Raw genomic sequence first — 18,131 nt, 5'->3', positions numbered from 1 at the left:
GCGCTGATTATTTGAAGTTGATCCGATAAATTCCCTAGGAGGAGTTCGTTCAAATACAACGTGTGAAATCACCGTAAATAAGATAAGATCAAGTAAGAAAAGATATGCCTTTATTAGTCCAGAGGGGAAATTTCAAAAAGGGGGTACAGAAACAGGACAAACCAAGAGGGAGAGGGGAGGAAAAAAGCCGCTCCCAAACTCTGCTCCTGTAGGGAGTACAGTGGTGGGTGGAAAAACCTTAGGCAACATAAGCACATATATGTGCCACATGTGTAAAAAATGTCGTGTTGCACCATAAAGCCTGGAGAGTCGCTTCGTCTAGCTCTCAATCAGTGCCTCAGTTCCACATGGTGTCATCGCGATAACACAGCAGGTTTCCATGGAGACGACCTTGATCGGATCCTAAACAGAGTCAACTATCAACAGTGTGTCCGTGAGGGAAGGAAGGAGAATGGGGGTAGAGCATTCACTGCGCGATTCGCCTGGAAGGAGTTGTTTCCAGCAGGAGCCTTGGCCAAGGGCGGTGCTACTGAGGGCCGGATGCAGATTGATTATTGATTGTTTGGGTAGGGCGATAGTCGCTTTTTTAATAGACACGACTTACTCTATTGTCCCATCTTGTCTTCAATTCGATTCACTTCTCCTTTGCAAAGCGGAAAAACCCTTCCAAGATGTTTTCCATGTTGCGGTTAATGGACCACAGTCTGAGCATTAACAGCTCTATCCAAGATGTTTTTCCATGTTGCGGTTAATGACCACAGTCTGAGCATTAACAGCTCTATCCAAGATGTTTTCCATGTTCCGGTGTATAACCACAGTTCTGAGCGTAACAGCTCTTTTGCTCATTCCATCAATCATTTCGGGCAGGTTTCATGGGCTTTTGACTGCTGACCCGTTCTTCCGAATTTCCCAATACACCAGGGGCAGTGCCTAAATCCAATCAGCAGATAAGCCTGTTATCATGGTTCCGAATATGTAGAGATCCTCAATTCCTCTATGGAGAAGAATCACCAGGCACACGACCTCCACTTCTCCCAGGAGTCCATCGTGTAACCAGCGGCAACGTTCCTTCAGGGCAGACAGGTCCCCCGAACAACGAGCTTTCGTTCAAGAAGATTCTGTCAATTGCGTTGAGAGACAGTTGACCAATTCCATTGATTTAATGTGGAGAGCAATGCGAGGAGAGGGCTTCCAAAGTTAAGGAAGACAGGGACAGACTCGAGAAGCAAAGCAGAGGAAAAGATAAGGGAGACGGAGGGAGGAGAGATGGTGCCTTGTTGAGACCGGTAACGAATGACACGGAATCAAAATGGCCGACTATTGTTGGGTTTGGCGTTATGGGTCCAAAGAGGTTTTTTTTGCTGTCAATGATGATAACATGCTTACCAATTTCGTACAGTCGGTTGTACGTGTCTTGGGGCTGTTTGGGGGGGCGTGTAAAGCATTTTGCGAGGCCCAATCTACGGGACCAAAACCAATACCTTAGCCTTCGCATGACTGAATTTTGTGCAAAGTTCATGAGTTATCGGGCATGTTTGCCCCCCAAAAAGTGTTCAAAATGTTACACGAAATTTAGATTTCGTCACATCGCCACTGGCAATGTGGTTCCCGCAAATTCTTAAGATTTCATTGAGTGTCATCGGCATTGTCCCAAGGGACTGCTGACACGAATTTCAGCTGGATCTGGTCAATCTGCTGGAAGTATAATAAAAGTATATAATTACTTTCCTTTCACCACTTAGGGTGGCTTGCTTCACTATTAGTGAATATTGTCACATAGAAGTGTTCAGGGTGAGACTTTATCAGACAATGAAGTTTGCTAAATGGCAATTGTTACATTCAAGTTATGGTAACTTGTGTTGTTCTGGCGGTTCATCATTTGCGCCACGCCATGGACATATGCCTTTTTCACAAAAACTCACATGAATAATGAAATTATCATTCAAAACATGGTTTTGCCATTTCTTGCACTTACATTTTTTCGGCTGATTCTATCATCTCTGCTAGGAGCTAGAACGTTGTAAGTATAAAAAATGACATTTCCTTTCACAGTAGGGGTTTTGGCGCTCTCACTTATTACTGTATATTTATCATTTAGACTGTGTTCATGGGCAGGACTTTTTTTCTTATTCAAACATGGGAAGTTTCATTGAGATTCAGTTCTGTTTATGCAGAGTTTATGACAATTCCTTTTTCATTTGCGAGTTGTTGAATTCCACTCCACGCTAACGGGCACGCCATTCCTTGGAGATGTCGTAAATGCAAGAACTTTTTAATCCAGTTGAATTGTTATTTAGATGGCTGTGGTGCCAAATCTGAAGTCGTACCGATCATTCCTAAGGAGGAGTTTGTTCAATTAAATGGTGCTGAAATTGCGGAGATGGCTGCTTAATTCCAAAATATGGGTCGACTTTCCTGTTTGGGTTTGGGATATGGCGCCCATGGATTTTTTTGTTGGTTCTGGATAGATCTGCATGTGCCGATTTTCTATGCATATCGATGAAAGGGGCCCGGGTAGTACAGTTTTATGGGCCCTGAGGGGCCATTTTGCTTTAATGTCATAGTGGGACCATAAAAATATGGGATATTTTCTTCGCCACGACTTCCATGTTTGTCCCGGTTTCATGCGTTTGTCGGCATGTTGCGGCTCCAAATATGCGTTAATGTTTGGGATAAAATATTAATATCTTCAATTACAATTAGGGCTTCGCCAGTCAGTGTCATAAACTCTATCACAATAAATGCATTGATTTTGTGATTCGGACACTCATCAGCTCCCACTGGTTCCACATACTGGAATTCCTGCTTCTAAGAATTTTAGAGTTAAAGCTGTTCTTTGGTGACAGGTGCGGCTGTTGCCTCAGAGGCAGAGCGGGTGTCCCCCAATCGAATGTTGTTTGGTTAGATCCCCGGCTCCTCGGGGTGAAGTATCTTGAAGCAAGGATATCTGTGAAGCAGAAATGTCCTCTTGTTCAATAATTAGGCTGAAACAGTCTCAATGAAAGGTATATAAATATATAAAAAGAGGTTGCAGCTACCCTGTCACACATCACATCCTACTTTTTCCATTCTGCATTTCGTCAGAAGACAAAGCTGCAATAGTTTGTGGGCCATGGTGACTGGAGGCTATGGGATTACCCATGTTAAAAAAAAGCAACACCCACATACAGATCGAAAGCTTGTTACAGTCACATTAAAAGGAAACTCGTATGTAAGTAGTTTCTTGAATTTTTAGTGCATGTGTGTGAATTTTTCCTAATATGACAGTAAAGATCATGCTTATGATGCCACTCTAGAGGCTCTTTGAGGCTCTTTGAGGCTGAACTCCTGCGATTTCTATTGTGAAATATATATTTTTATGAAAAATTATTTTTGTTATGTGTGTGTGTATATACATTTCAGTTGTTATTCTCACATAAAGCATACATTATTGCAAAAATGTAGAATGAATAATGAAAAAACGCTGCCTATGGCCCCTGTGTGCCAAAGGACGTACTTTACCATGCGATATGGTAAGCTTTTCATGGTGGCCCCTGAGTGTGGGTCATTCTTCTCATTTATTTTCTATATTCTAACTGTAGTTGCACCACAGAGGCCGTCGGTTTCTAGCTGGTCACACCAGCAAGCAGCAACAACGATGGCTAATATAAATGAATAATTTGAAAATAATATTGATCTGCTCCAAACGACCTGTAATTCGTAGACTACTGTTTTGAACCAGGTTGACTGCTCTGGCCCAGGTCTTCCAAACGGTATTGACCTGGATTTTGCTCAATTAAGCCCAACATGCCTCTCTGCATCTTGTCCTGACTGGCATACATAAATTAAAAAACACAGCTTTGGCTTAGGTGTGACAGTTCAAGTGCACCGCGCATTAGGAGATACATTTTATCCAAAGCCTAAGTGGTAAAAAATTCATGTAGCCTGTTCACGGCCTGGATATTACTGTTAGATTTTATTCCAGTTCATGACAGGGCTTTGCTTCCACAATTTCCCATAAATGCTGAGATATCTATATTACTAAACACATTTCATTAACAAAATAATGTATTTTTTAATTGTTGTTGACATTCTTAATCTTAATTCTAAAACAAATATAGGGTAAAACTTATATAGCAGTGTTTGCAGTCTAAATTCACTAAATAATGCACTGCTGGGACTCACTTTGGCTGTAGCCCAACCTCGTGGAAAAGTCACACTGTGTGTATGTATGTATATGTACAGGTGTATATATGCCAATGTGCATCTGTACATGTATTGTAATATATTTAATGACTTTTTTCTGTCGATATCAATATGTTTATCTTTGGTTTTCCTGTATGCTTTTTTTCCTTATGTAATATTCACGCTATTTATTTTATGCTTAATTCCCAGTCACATATGTGAATGTAAATTCATGTTCATTTATAATGCATGTATACATATTACCTTAGTAAATAGATTAAGAAATGTTACACCGTGTCAACGTAATATTTCAGTTGTTTGTTATTTCTCCTCCATAATGAATGCAAATGGTGATTAAAAAACCCCAAACCAATAGAATTTGGGCACAAAAGAAACCCCCAAACATACCAGATGGTAGATATAAGGCATTTAGAATAGCAGTGAGATTACAGCCATTGTCTAATACCCATCCCTTCCTGTCTGTTTCTCTAGATGGGAGGAACTATGTACAACACGGGGAAGCACGTGTCCCTGCGGCCGGACAAAGCCCACCTGGTGAACATCTCGGGGGGCCCGCTGGGTTACAGCTACAGGCTGGAGGAGGTCCGTCTCCATTTTGGCAGCGAGGACTCCCAGGGTTCAGAGCACCTCCTCAATGGACAGGGCTTTCCCGGAGAGGTAAGAGACGAGACAGAGACGACACACGCTGGGTTAAAAACAGACAGACACACAAACACAAAGAAACACAGAGAAAGACAAACACATCTACATAGACAGCAGAGCAGTGAATACTAACAGGGATTCCCTGAGCTTCTCTGTCTTTGAGTAATTTATTTTTCATGTACCAAGTCTGCGTGGGCTTACTAGACATGTGCACAGGCAGATCTCTGTGCTCTGGACACATGAAGGATGATAGAGAGTTAATGGTAAATACACTTAACCAGACTGTACAAACTACTTCTGATCATTTCTGTTTATAGAATTTGGACACAAAAGAAACCCCCAAACAATACACAAACGGAGGCATGGTTGCACATTGTCCTTTTTTGTTTTGAAAATGAAAACACAACACTTTACATTTAAACATTAATCAGAAATCAAACTCATATCCATTAGTTGTTGTCTTGCTGTATGCTCTGTGTCACTGTGCCTTTCTTTCAGGTCCAGCTCATCCATTACAACCAGGATCTGTACGCCAACTACACCGAGGCAGCTAAGAGCCCTCATGGCATCGCTGTGGTCTCCATCTTTATAAAGGTCAGCGTGTCCCTCTAGGAGTACAGTCACACACAATGAAGGTCCAATTAGAAAGTACATCTGTGAAAGAGCTTATCAGTTGCTACTCATATCAGGTGGCAGATTTAAAACACAGGCTCTCAGCTGTGGATTATGGTCTTTACACTAATGTAAGGATGGCAGTGCAGGAAAGAAAAGTTCACTGTTTCAGTCCTTACTGCTACTTGCTACGTGTGAGTGTGTGTGTGTGTGCGTGTGTATTGTACTGTGGTTTGTGATGAATATTTGATCCCCCTCTCTCTTTGTCATCCCTCAGCTCTCTGAAAACTCCAACTCCTTCCTCAACCGCATGCTCAATAGAGACACCATCACCAGAATCAACTACAGACGTAAGACACAAAAACACACTCTCTCTCTCTCACACACTCTTTCTCACACATACTCACACACTCACACTCTCTCTCTCTCTCTCTCACACACACACACACACACACTGTTTCCTGCTGTTTTTTTTCCCCCTAGACAAGCTAATTCTGTCTTGAACATCTACAGAGCTGTATTTTGTTTTTTGTGTAAAATGATAATAATGAGTTGATTATAGAAGATCTGTGTATCTTTGTCAAAAAACCTGACACTGTCAAACAAGCTCCTCATTGGCTGTTACACCTCTCCACATACTGAAAAGTGGTAGAATTAAAAAATGCTGTTACTCTGAGGCTGTGATTACTAGAGGGATTCTGCCAATAGCTGAAACTTCCTTGCTTGCTAAAGATTACTTTGAAATGTAGTACTGAATACAAATTACATTTTTGTACTTAAGTTACGTAATCCATTTTATTACAAAAAATGAAACAAATCTAAATACTAGGGATGTAACCAATAAGTCATCATCAAGTTCATGATACTGGGTTCATGATATGATTTTGTGGTTTTTTAGTATAAGGTGCAATATTTACAAAGTTTGAAGGAGTCCAGTTTCTCTGACATGCTTGAAACTGGAGAGTGAGGCGAGAGGGTTGCAATCTGCAGCTGCTTCGCTAGATGCCACCAAATCCTACACACTGGATCTTTAAAACTGTCACATTTGAATGACGTAAAATAAAATGAAATCAAGTAGTCCTTAATTTACTACAGTCTAATTACAGATTATTTGAAATTGGGCTTGATTATAATTACAGCACTTATTTTTTATAATTTGAATTTTTAAGATACTACCCAACCCTGTCTGTGCATCAGTTTTCTAAATGCTCCTCTTGTGGTTTGAATTCTGTTGAACAAACTGCATTATTTACCTCCATCAATGGAGGTTATGTCTCCAGTGCCAAACGGTTGTTTGTTTGCACAGATATTTTAAATAATTAGAATTTTATCAAAATTTGGTGTAAAGTTAGATTGTTAGCCAGTGATCAGTAGAGTCTTATTTGGACTTGTAAATGCAAGTTTGGAAACTGGAATTTCACAAAGGATTTCTTCACAGATGGGCAGTGTCTTCATTATTTGCAAGTAAAGTTTCTTTGAATGCTGTTACCCAATATGACACACAGAAGTGAAACATGATTGGAAGGGGGTGCTGTGCTGATTAATAAATATACTCTCACTCATCACAGTGGAGCACGACAACAATGTCTCAACTAATAGGTAAAGCTTTTTCAGGAAATCAGAGTGGCACAGTGTGTACACACAGCACGGCATATCTGCAGATGGTGTGCTTTTTTTCAGTTAATTAGTAAGGTGATGATAGAAACAAATTAAAAATAGTCTGGTGAAGATGTTTATATGGTCACATAAATCAATTTTTGTAATAATTCTACCATATTTCATGTTGCAAATGGTTACATCACATCTTGAAGTGTGACACAGCAGCATTCGCTTGGTAATGTATTTCCAGAATAAAACATGAACTAGTTGGAAAGGAGGCTGTGACGCACAGGATTGATGAGCTCCCCTAATCTGATGTCTCACACATAAACAGCAGAATGCTGAGTTATAATGGAGCAGTCTGGTGTGTGTGCTTATTTGTAGCGGCGTGGTGTTGTCTGCATTTGATTTAATCAAGATAAACACAGTGGACGTTCTCTAGTCAGAGGCTGCAGATTTATCAAAATTTCTGTCCTGCTGCCTATAGATGGCTGCAGGGATTTAATGAAGTGAAGTATATAGATGCTGTGGACAACAGATACTGTAGGAATCACTCATAGTCATTTATAAATCAATGCAGGTTGATTTATCTATGTTCCTGCTTCAACCACAATGAATAATGCTGATGCATCCCCAGGCTAGGGAGTGATTAAATAAATTAGTGTATTTACATTTTAAATGTTATTACGTTGTTTTTGCACATTTTGCTGCAAGTATTTAGTTTTCTCTTGTTGACAAAATCCCCAAAGAGGCAGCATAGTGACTTTGAGAGCCCATTTCCATCAAAATACCAACAGCTCGCTTTGCACTGCCTAATTTGAATTAAGCTCCCACCTGTGCACAGTGCACTCTGCACTCTGCAAAATCCCACACAGACGGAGTAGGGTCCAGCTGCGGCCTTGCAGATGCTACAAGCCACACCTCCTCCAAAACATGCCCACTTGTGCACAAAGTTACAGTGGCTGAGGAAGACAGACCATAGCAGATCAAAAATAAACTGAAAATGTTATAACAGGTAGCAATTTTAGCAACTATTAAAGGACCAGTGTGTAGAACTAGTAGCATCTAGCGATTTATTAATTTATTAATTAATGAATGCAAACTAAAGGTTACTAAAGGTAGAGGTAAAAAATAAAAGTAGGTATTTTAACTATTAAGCAGAAATAATGAGGATAAACTGTGAATTGTATTTGTCTAACTGCCAAAAAAAATGCTTTAAATTCATTTTATAGTATGAATAATTTAATACCTTTTGCATATTTCACATCATGAGTGGACCCGTCCCGTGCTGACTGGGCCTGACCCAAACATTTCCTATTTCCTAATCATCAGCCAATCAGAGGCAGAGTAGGGCAGGTCTTCGCAAACGGGGGGGAAAAAAAATCATGTTGCATTTAATGTAGGCCTAAAACATTATTTAGTTGTCTCATTTCTGAATCTCACATTAGCCTATAGTTTGGTATGTTGAGATAAATGTAATTCCATTTTGGCCGCAGTCTCTCCTGTGGCCAAAAAAATCACTGGTTGTTGCATTGACACACAAAAATGCAGACCTAAGAGTCTGCAGACCATGCTAGCAACCCTGTGAGGCCAGTGACTTTAGGCTAAATGCTAACATGTTCACAATGACAATGCTAACATGCTTTCAGGGTGTTTGAATATTCACCCCATGTTTGCGTGGGTTTCTTCCAGGTGCTCCATTTTCCCCCACCATCAAAACATGTATGTTAGGCATTTTAGTGACCATGGCACTAGCTCAGATCCACACGTTGGCTGCCCACTGCTCCTAGTACTTAGGTTGGGAAGATGGAAATTAATTTCCCTATCATTGAGTAAACTGATGACGCCTGACTGATACTTATGGATATTTTTTATTTAGTAATTTATTTATATTTTAGTTTTTAGTTTAAACCTTTGCGGTTTAAAAGTTGATACACTAATCATGAAGACAGTTCATCCTGATAATGGGAGATCTAGTTTACACTCTGCTCTACACTCAGCTCTACATACTGTTACACAACAACACTCTCACACACACACACACGTTTTCCGGCGTTCCTTCAGCAAGAATGCATTCTTAATTTCATACAAATCAGTGCTACATTGCCAAAATCTGTTTTCCAACCTCTGTTGTGAAGATATACAGCCCTCTGGAGAATTCCTCCCAGTTAATGGGGCTAAACATAGCATAACTACACACACACACACATCACACACACAAACACACACACTACCACACACAACACACACACACACATAGACATACACACAGACTGTTTTTGTCACTTAGGAGGACATTACATTGACTAATTCTCTGGAGACGAACAGTAACCTAAAACAAGAACTTTTAACCCTAAAACTGAATGGTTAGCCTGTGGGAACAAGCAGTTTGTCCATAAATATGAGGCGAGTCCCCCTAATGTGAGGGTGTGAACAGAATTTTAGCACAGTCTCTATGAAGAGATGTGTAGCACAAATTTATGTTTTTTTTGTTTTTTTCTCAGGCAAATCATTCCTTTTAATTGGTCCAAACATTATAGATTCATACCCTGATACAGTTTTGCATAAACCACACGCACGCACACATACACACACACACACACACACAGTAATCATCTCTCCTCTCTTTCCCTCTGACAGTGCGTTCCTGTTAATGGCTCTGAACATAACGGACTTTCACACAACACACTGCATCAGCTTAACACTCCCTCTGTCTGATTCTTCTCTCTCTCTAGATGATGCGTTCTTACTGATGGGCCTGAACATAGCCGACCTTTACCCTGATACCACGCGTTACATCACTTATGAGGGCTCCATCACTATCCCTCCGTGCTACGAGACGTCCACTTGGATACTCATCAACAAGCCTGTCTACGTGACACAGATGCAGGTATGTGAGCGTCGAATTAAGTAAATGTGACGTGGGAAAAAAACAACACACATTCTGTTGATTGGGGCAGAAATGTACTTCCTAATATCCTTGCCCGCGCAGGGTGCAAAGCTTTGAATTGCAAATTACCACTTCCTAACCTGTAACTGAAAGCATCTACTTTTCCCTAAGTGGTTTAGATAAAAGAGGTTGTGTTGTAACAGTAATGTAATGAAATGCAGTGCATATACACAGGGCGCACAACACCATCCAAATGTTAAATTGCACCCGCTTTTGCCTCTCAGTAGTAGTCTCAAGGTCTGAAAAGAATCTACCTCTGTATCTTTTTTATACAGTATGAATGGAGAAAATCTAGTAGGTGCATTTGCATACATTCATGTACCCCTTTTCTGCCAAGGGAGTTTGAGAGCTGGTTTGGAGCTGTTGCCTAAACTCGAACCCGTTCTTTGTCTTCAAGCAGCTGAAGAACCTCCCAACTGTTTCCAGTGCTGGTCTCAAACCAAAAATTGTTTACTACAGGTATGGGGGGCACGTTGTTATTAGCTCTTTTGCACATAGATGATAAGAACATAAAATTGAGCGAGTTAACATTACCCAAGCAAGCATAGCTACTAATTTCTCACATCTACATTATTATTATTAACCTTGAAGTAACAAAACTAAACATTAAAGTCAGAAATCGGTAGCTATGTTTGCTGAGGTAATATTAGCTGACCAATAGCTAGATAGCTAGCCACTAAGCGTAACCTTGGTAACAATAGCTAATGATTAATACAGTGACGTAATGATGTAGCTCTATGATGGCTCTCTGTTAAAACATGTCCTAAATAGCACTAAAAGTGGTTCTTTGGCTCGCCCCCAGGCCAGTGGGGCTAACAGGTTGAGAAACACTGTTCAGTTCTCTTTAATTAAATTTTATTTGTATAGCACCAAATCATAACAGAAGGTAAACACTTTTCAAATACATCAGGTCTTTTTATAAGGTACTCCTTATAAAATGATTTACAATTAATCCAACAATTCCCACCATGAACAGGCACTTGGTGGCAATGGCAAGGAGAAACTTCCTTTTAAGAGGCAGAAACCTCAGGACATACACTGTATTTTATTCTTTTAGTTTTTTTCATTCTTTACCTAACTAAACTAAGCTGAAGAACTTGCACAGAACCTCTAAAAAAACATACGGGGTCTGAACAGGTTCTTTGCTAAATAGCGCCTCAACAACCTCAAAGAACCACTGAAAACCAATATCTTTTTTTCAGTGAGCTGGTTTCTGACTGGAAAGCCTTTTTATGTCACTGCGGAGCAGCTGGATAGATTGGATTCAAACCCGACTCTTCAAATCAAGAAGCGCAACGTCAAAGTGCAACACATTACAATCCAGCACAGCACTCACCTGCTTGCATCAAAGTAATCAGCTCCCACACACCATCTGCCATTTACTCTTACTTTATTTAGTCCCACTCTCACACACCCATCCTTTGTTCTCACTTGTCTGTCAACCCAGTCTGATCTGTCTCTTTCTTCTTCATTCCATTTTTTGCTGTTTCTCCTTCATCCCTCTTTTTCATTTTTTCATTCTTCTTTTTCATTCCCTCTCTATTGGATCAGATTGCTCTTTTTCATTTTTCATTTTGCTCCGCAAACTTTCGTGGCCCACGTCTCGCTCCCATAAAGCCTTTAATGGTTCCAGAGGGAACTGTATGAAGTCTTATAAATGTCCTCAAGTATTGCCACTTGGTTGGGTTCAGCGGTGTATCTTGCAGCCATGTCAACATTACAAATAAAGAAATTCTAAACCAAAATTAAAATGTAAAAATAAATAAATATAGGACTACAGTGTCTCATGTCTTTTATCCACATTCAGTCCAATTAAAGTTTCCCACTTTTACTTTACTTACTTTAACTGCAATAAAGTCATTTTCCCATGTTACCTGTCGTAGAATGTAACGAAACTAAATGGAAACTTAGTATATGACTAGACTGTATATGGTCAGCAGAAGTCTCTATAATGCAAATTTCTGAATATGAAATGTTCATCTGCAATTTTCTGTAGTGGTCCCAGTAATATTTAAGTTGTACTGAAGTTGCCACGAGTGAATCTGGAAAGAAAACACACAGACTATCTATTATAAATAACTAATACATTATGTATTACATATGATATAAATGATCACATTGATTCTGATAATTAAATATGCATCCCCTGCTTGCCAACTAATGATTTCTGTGCCTCTCTCCCTGCTGTTCTCCAGGAGTTTCGATTCCGAAGGTTTTCCTGTTGCGGTCTAGCCAAAAATTAGTATACTGATTTTCCTCTTAGAAAAGTAACTAGTGTCACTGCTCTTTTCATTACTTAGTTTTACACTCCAAAACAGTCACTCCGTCAAAGTCAATTGATATTGTAGTCCTAAACCCACATTACCAGTAGGAGCCTAAATCATGACAGACTTTACTTTATTTATCTTAATAAAGATAACGCCTACAGCATTAAATTCACACTTGGAGTCATAATAAATACATCATTAGCTCATTAATGTGGGCTCCAATCCCATTGCTAATATTTCTAAAATTACTTAAAGGCAACATAACAAAGGGGAATATTCCTGTAGAAATTACACTAATAAAGAGGTTAATGAGCCTAAATATCACAATTATACAGTACCAGCCTAGCTGTAATTGAAGTTGTAGCAACATTTTGTACTACTACTTTATACTAATGCCTTTTTATGCTTATGCTTGGCAGAAAAAGGTCATGCTTTGCAGCAAGAAATTGAAATAAACAAAAATAAAGTACATATTTTAATATTTCTCGTTGTCAGTTTGTGATTCTTATGTGCAGAATCTCAATCCAGTTCAGTGACTTCAGGATTGCAACTCTGCAAAGCTTTTTGCAGATGATGTAGTTTGGCTTGCTTCTAGTTCGGCTGGAGGTCACAGTACAAGACCTCCAGCTTGCACAGGGACATTTTGCAGCCGAATGTAAAGTAGTCTTAAGCCGTGGTATAGGAAAATGCGGCAGTACCCTCTTCAGAGTTGCACTTCCAAATCAAGCAGTACCCCAGGGTCAGCACAGGTGCGGATGTGTGAGATCCATGGGTGGATCAGTGCAGTGGGTTAGGGTTAGGGTTAGTGGGCTTTTTTGTAGGGATTTCATGGTGAGGGAGCTGAGGAAGAAGGGGAAGCTCTTGATTTAAGTTCCAGCCCTCACCTGTGGTCATGAGCTATAAATGTTTTGCCTCAGACATGCAGCATTAGCCTCAGTCTTTTAGCAAGTTATTATTTTGTAGCCATAAAGTGACCTACAAAATACTCGTCTATCACGTGCGAACTTCAAACAGTTAGATCATCGAAGCATATAACGTAGTCTGCCTGGTCGGCAGTAAAAACATCTTATCGATCGAGAAAGGTCCACCCTTCTTTGCTTTTCTTTCAATCAAGAAATGCTCTATAGCAGCCACAACAATCACTTCTCACACACGTTGTCATACACTTCTATCGTTAACCTACGCTAATTTTAAAACAAGCATGCCAGGAACATTACAAATGTTGCTTAGCAAATGGTCAACTGGGAAAATTGAGGATCCAGCATCTGGTATTAGAGGACCTATGGGTTTCACTTAAATAACTTCAGTACCCTGACTTGGGGGCAGTGGTTGCCGAACTAAGCTGAACCAAAGTCAAACTCAAAAAAACCAATACCACTCCACTTCTCCTCCACAGATGCACTCCCTGCGCCTCCTCAGCCAGAACGAGCCCTACAAGATCTTCCTGAGCATGAGCGACAACACCCGGCCCACCCAGCCTTTGCTGCAGCGCTGCATCCGAACCAACATCAACTTCAGCAAGCAGGGCCGCGACTGCCCCAACAACCGCGCCCTCCGCCCACAGTACAGAGGTATCATGGAAGAGGGGAGGAGGAAAGGGAGTAGCGATGTTTCTGCATTAATAAATAAAAAATTCTGTTCTGCCAGAAATGAATGCCAAGTACGATTTTTCCTATTTTTTTTTTTTTTTACACGTTTCATCTCTTTAAAGCTAATTAGGGCATTTCTTAAAGGCTTGTGCCAAGAGATATTTTTAAGTTAGTTTTGCCCAACCTCTCAGGCTCGTGGACCCCATTCGCTCCCCTATAAACAACCAGGAATATTTCCATTAAACCCAGTGGGGATAATAAATCACTATCAATGCCAATCATGTTTTGCAATAGGTTGTTTCTATCCCATTTAAGTTTTGAAAGAAGTTAAACTCAAGAAAACCATAAAGGCCGGATGCGTACACAGACAGCTGCGGACAAAACAGCTGTGTAGTAGTTCTCTTTATATTATTTTCTCCATTTGGAGGAAGCGTTCCCCGCAGTGTAGTGTCACAACAAATTGGCAGTATGCTGATGTTCGCACAGAACATATGCGTAAACCCCCTGATGATGAAATTTACATCACTTGAACCCTAGCGGGCCCTTGCATGTGCCTACGTAAGAGTAGAGCCAGGACATTGCGTGTTACTGGTTCTGCACACTTCAAACAGCCTTGCATTGGTACATTGTGCTGTGGCAATGCTGAGGTTCAGCTTTTGCAGGAGGCCTCTGTATCTGGTACGCTCATTCATTTACATGACATAAAGTGGCCCTGTTGATATGAATGAGGCTGCTGCAGTAATAATATCTGCCTAAAGATGGCCTCCTTCTCCATTTTGCACATTTCCAACAATACCTAATGTGCTAACCAGGCCTGCAGTCAAAATTTTGGGGAATCTGAGGCCAAGAGTCTAAAGTCACTTTATTTTACTTATATTTTTAGACTAAAACAAAGTCAAATTAAAGAATTATTTTCTTTAAACTCACCATGCATAGGTTATATTTGTGTACAACTGTAGAATTTCAGCTTCTCCTTAAAACCCATACATTCCCTTAAACAGGACATGACCTTTTTGTCCTCAGTTGTAGTTATAGTGTAGGCACACACTATCACTCGCAACAAATAAAGTCTTCCCCCCATCGGAAGTCTTCATGTTTTATTGTTTTACGACACTGAATATAAGTAGATTTAATGGGGCTTTTTTTTAAAACTCTCATCAATAGAAAAGGAGAACAGAGTGAGAAAAGATGAAAACCTATACTTATTAAATATAAAATACATGTTTGCATTAAGTATATACTACAGTACATTTCATTCCCAAGACTACACATAGTCGATCTGCATTTAACTAATTATGTGACTTCTTAAATGTCCAGTGTATAGGATTTAGTTGCATCTAGCAGTGTAGTTTTAGTTGTAGTTGCAACTCAGTTGCTGCACCCTCCCCTTCCAAGCACGAAGCGTGCAAAATATGAACGCCTCTATCTAGAGCCAGTGTTTGGTTTGTCCGTTCTGGGTTACATGGCGGCCTCCATGGAAGGCAACATGTGGTACCTATGAATACTATATTTCATTTCTGCCAGTTGATCCTCCTAAATGTTACTGCATCTTTAATATGTTGTTTAACTTCACGGTATAATATATCTAGGATGTGTAAATCATAATATCTCATAACCACTCTGATCACAGGGTTTATTTATAGCACCTTATAGTTCACACTGTACCTTTAAACTGTCTGTTGATCAGTGTCAAAAAGGTCAATTAAATCTACTTCAGTTCAACGTTATAATACAATAAAGCATGAAAACGTCAGAGAGCAGGTGAATATTTTTTTATAAGCAGTGTACAGACCTGGTTTTAATGGTACACAATTAAGTCCAGACAAGCCAAAGACACGTCTATCAGCTACAGTCTGTAAAAAATATGATGCTGTTGCATCAGAAAATGGATCCTGTTCATGTTCAAAAACTACATTTCAAAGTTCTGAACTGAAAAATAAATCATTATAAAAATAGCAAACATCTCCTAATATATTAAAAGCTTAAAAACACCATCTGCAGCGAGGAGAGGCAGGACACTGTCAGCCATTCTGCAGTTAAGACTTAGACATTAAATGCGATGATTAGAGACAAGATAAAGTAATGTTTTGACAAATTAAGATGGCACCTTGTCTCTGCAGTTTGCAGTAAAAGCAAATGTATGTTTTACATGAGTGTTTAGACTTAGCAGCAGCAGCAGTGACAGATAGGAATGTGCAATCCTTTAAGTCTGAATCTGCAGTAGGTTTAGGCTACTGAGAGAAGTCAGTGGAAGGTCCTCATAAGTATAGAGATACTGTACTGCTGATCATTAAAGCTGCCTGGAGCGCGGAGGGAAGGTTGACTGAACATGGCTCCATGTCAGAATGTGAAAATAGAGAATGGAACAGAGGGGGAGATCTCCTGGGAGCAAAAGAAGGGTTAGACACATATGAAAATAAAAAAATATATGTGTGTGTGTGTGTGTGTGTGTGGGAGTGTATTGTCTGTTTGTGCAGATTTAAAACTGGAAGTGCGTAGGTGAGCTGGTTGGCGTTAAAGAGAAAGCTGGTACATCACATACACACAAAATAAATGTGGAAGTGCTACGCAGAGAGTGTGGAAGTGTTACGCAGAGAGTGTGGGAGTCCTCGTATCCTCTCTGTGCTATCCCCAAATATCTTTGTAATCGATCCGGTTGAGCCCAGCGTGCTCTTCACAACATCAAATGGATTCCACAGTCTCTGCTTCCCTTTGATAATGGATTGTTACAATACAGAGCCCCAACAGGAGTTTCTGTATCCATGGTCAAAGAGCAGAGAGAACTCTGTGTCATGGAGTTGTCTGAAACCACTCTGAGCCAACAGTGTTCGAATTTATGAGAAGAAAGACGAGCAGAGATTGTAGACGGACACACATGCTGTACAGTCCTGCAGGACATTTGCTGTAATAACAGTTAATGGTGAACTGAACAAGACTCTGGTTACAATGGCACACATATTCTTGAGTAAATGTTTAAAATCAATTGTTACAATTTCTTGCAGTCCAGTGCAGTATAGTTGCCATTTATACTTAAAGGTCCAGTGAATTTGGTGGCATCTAGTCTAACAGTGGCCACGAAATGTGCAAAAAACACTCAATGTGTGGAAAACTCAGAAACAAACGGGATGAAAGATGACTTGCGGCATCTGCAGATAAAAACAGATCATTTCTAAGATTATATACTGATGAAAACATACCTACGAATGCTTCCATTTCTCCCTATACAGATCCTCCCAAATGTAGTACACTGGACCTCAAGAGGCCTGTCAAAACTTTAACACACATATATTTTAGGGTTGCCAGACTGGGAAATATCAAGCTTTAGTCAATGTCTTTTTCTTTTCTGTCTAGCATGCATTTCTGATATATTTTACATTTTGCCCAAGGTTAATTGAGACCATAGACATTGTGAACACTGCAAACAGTGAAATAAACTGGCCCTGAGCTGTATTTGCAGTTGAACCTTATTGCATTCTTCAGTGATGAGGTGACGAGGGCAGCTGATGAAACAGTGGGCCAGAGAGCTGAGATAACTTTGAAATTAAAGTTTGAACTCAAACACACAGGTACAGTCGTGTTCTGACGGGTCGGAATCGAGTTGGAGGAGAGAGAACACGGGGAGATGAGAGGTTCCCTGGTGGGAAATAAACGAATGAATTTCTCTTTTGGCTAGAGTTAGTTTCAATGTCTCTCTCTCCTTCACCGGCTTCTTCACTCTGAATTTATCCTCTTCTCTCTTTCACTTTATCCTTCTCTTACTCATACTCACTGATGTCCTCTCTCCACTTGCAGTCCCTCTTGTTTGTTATGTTGTTAGCAGCAGGGTCTTGTTACTGCTACTGATGAGAAGTCATGCGTCTTTTGTTAAAAGTTGCAGTAAATCACACTGCAAATACTGGCTGATCCTCTACAAACACAAGTATGTTCTGCACCTGTGTGAAATAAAGTACCTGCTGAAAAGTCTTTATTTATAATTCTAAAGCCATTGCGAAATGAAAACAACCACCTAATCTAGCATATCCACACTACTCTGAATCTATTTATTTATGATGCCAACTAGAAAAAAAAAAGTTATTGAGGATGAACTCCAAATATTGAACTCCAACTATACTGTTTGGACCTAATATTGTTACAAAAAGTCTAATGCTGTGTGGATCTGTTCAGAGGTCTTCATTGGTTCATATCAAAATAATACATACTGTTTTGGTAGTTAGTATATACGACAGAGTATTAGGGCAAGACTAAGAAAAAAAAATAAAAAAAAATTTGGGAAATTACGAGAATAAA

At 39.9% G+C, this 18,131-nt stretch overlaps 1 protein-coding gene across 1 annotated transcript in view; it reads left to right on the top strand.

The window, feature by feature from the left end:
• The window catches only part of LOC118322617 (carbonic anhydrase-related protein 10-like), a gene marked incomplete at its 3' end in the record, with an annotated part of 106,514 nt that extends 92,688 nt beyond the window's left edge, over positions 1–13,826 (top strand). The window contains 5 exon segments of the mRNA XM_035654341.1: positions 4,657–4,842; positions 5,326–5,421; positions 5,717–5,789; positions 9,774–9,928; positions 13,652–13,826. Of these exon segments, the coding sequence (XP_035510234.1) occupies positions 4,657–4,842; positions 5,326–5,421; positions 5,717–5,789; positions 9,774–9,928; positions 13,652–13,826 (685 nt within the window).
• Positions 13,827–18,131: the final 4,305 nt, after the last annotated feature.

The sequence above is a fragment of the Morone saxatilis genome, unplaced genomic scaffold (assembly GCF_004916995.1).
Source record: "Morone saxatilis isolate NCDOM2014 unplaced genomic scaffold, NCSU_SB_2.0 Contig14, whole genome shotgun sequence".
Taxonomy (NCBI): domain Eukaryota; kingdom Metazoa; phylum Chordata; class Actinopteri; family Moronidae; genus Morone; species Morone saxatilis.
The sequence above is the reverse complement of the archived record's forward strand: the minus strand, read 5'-3'. Positions and strand labels throughout refer to the sequence as shown.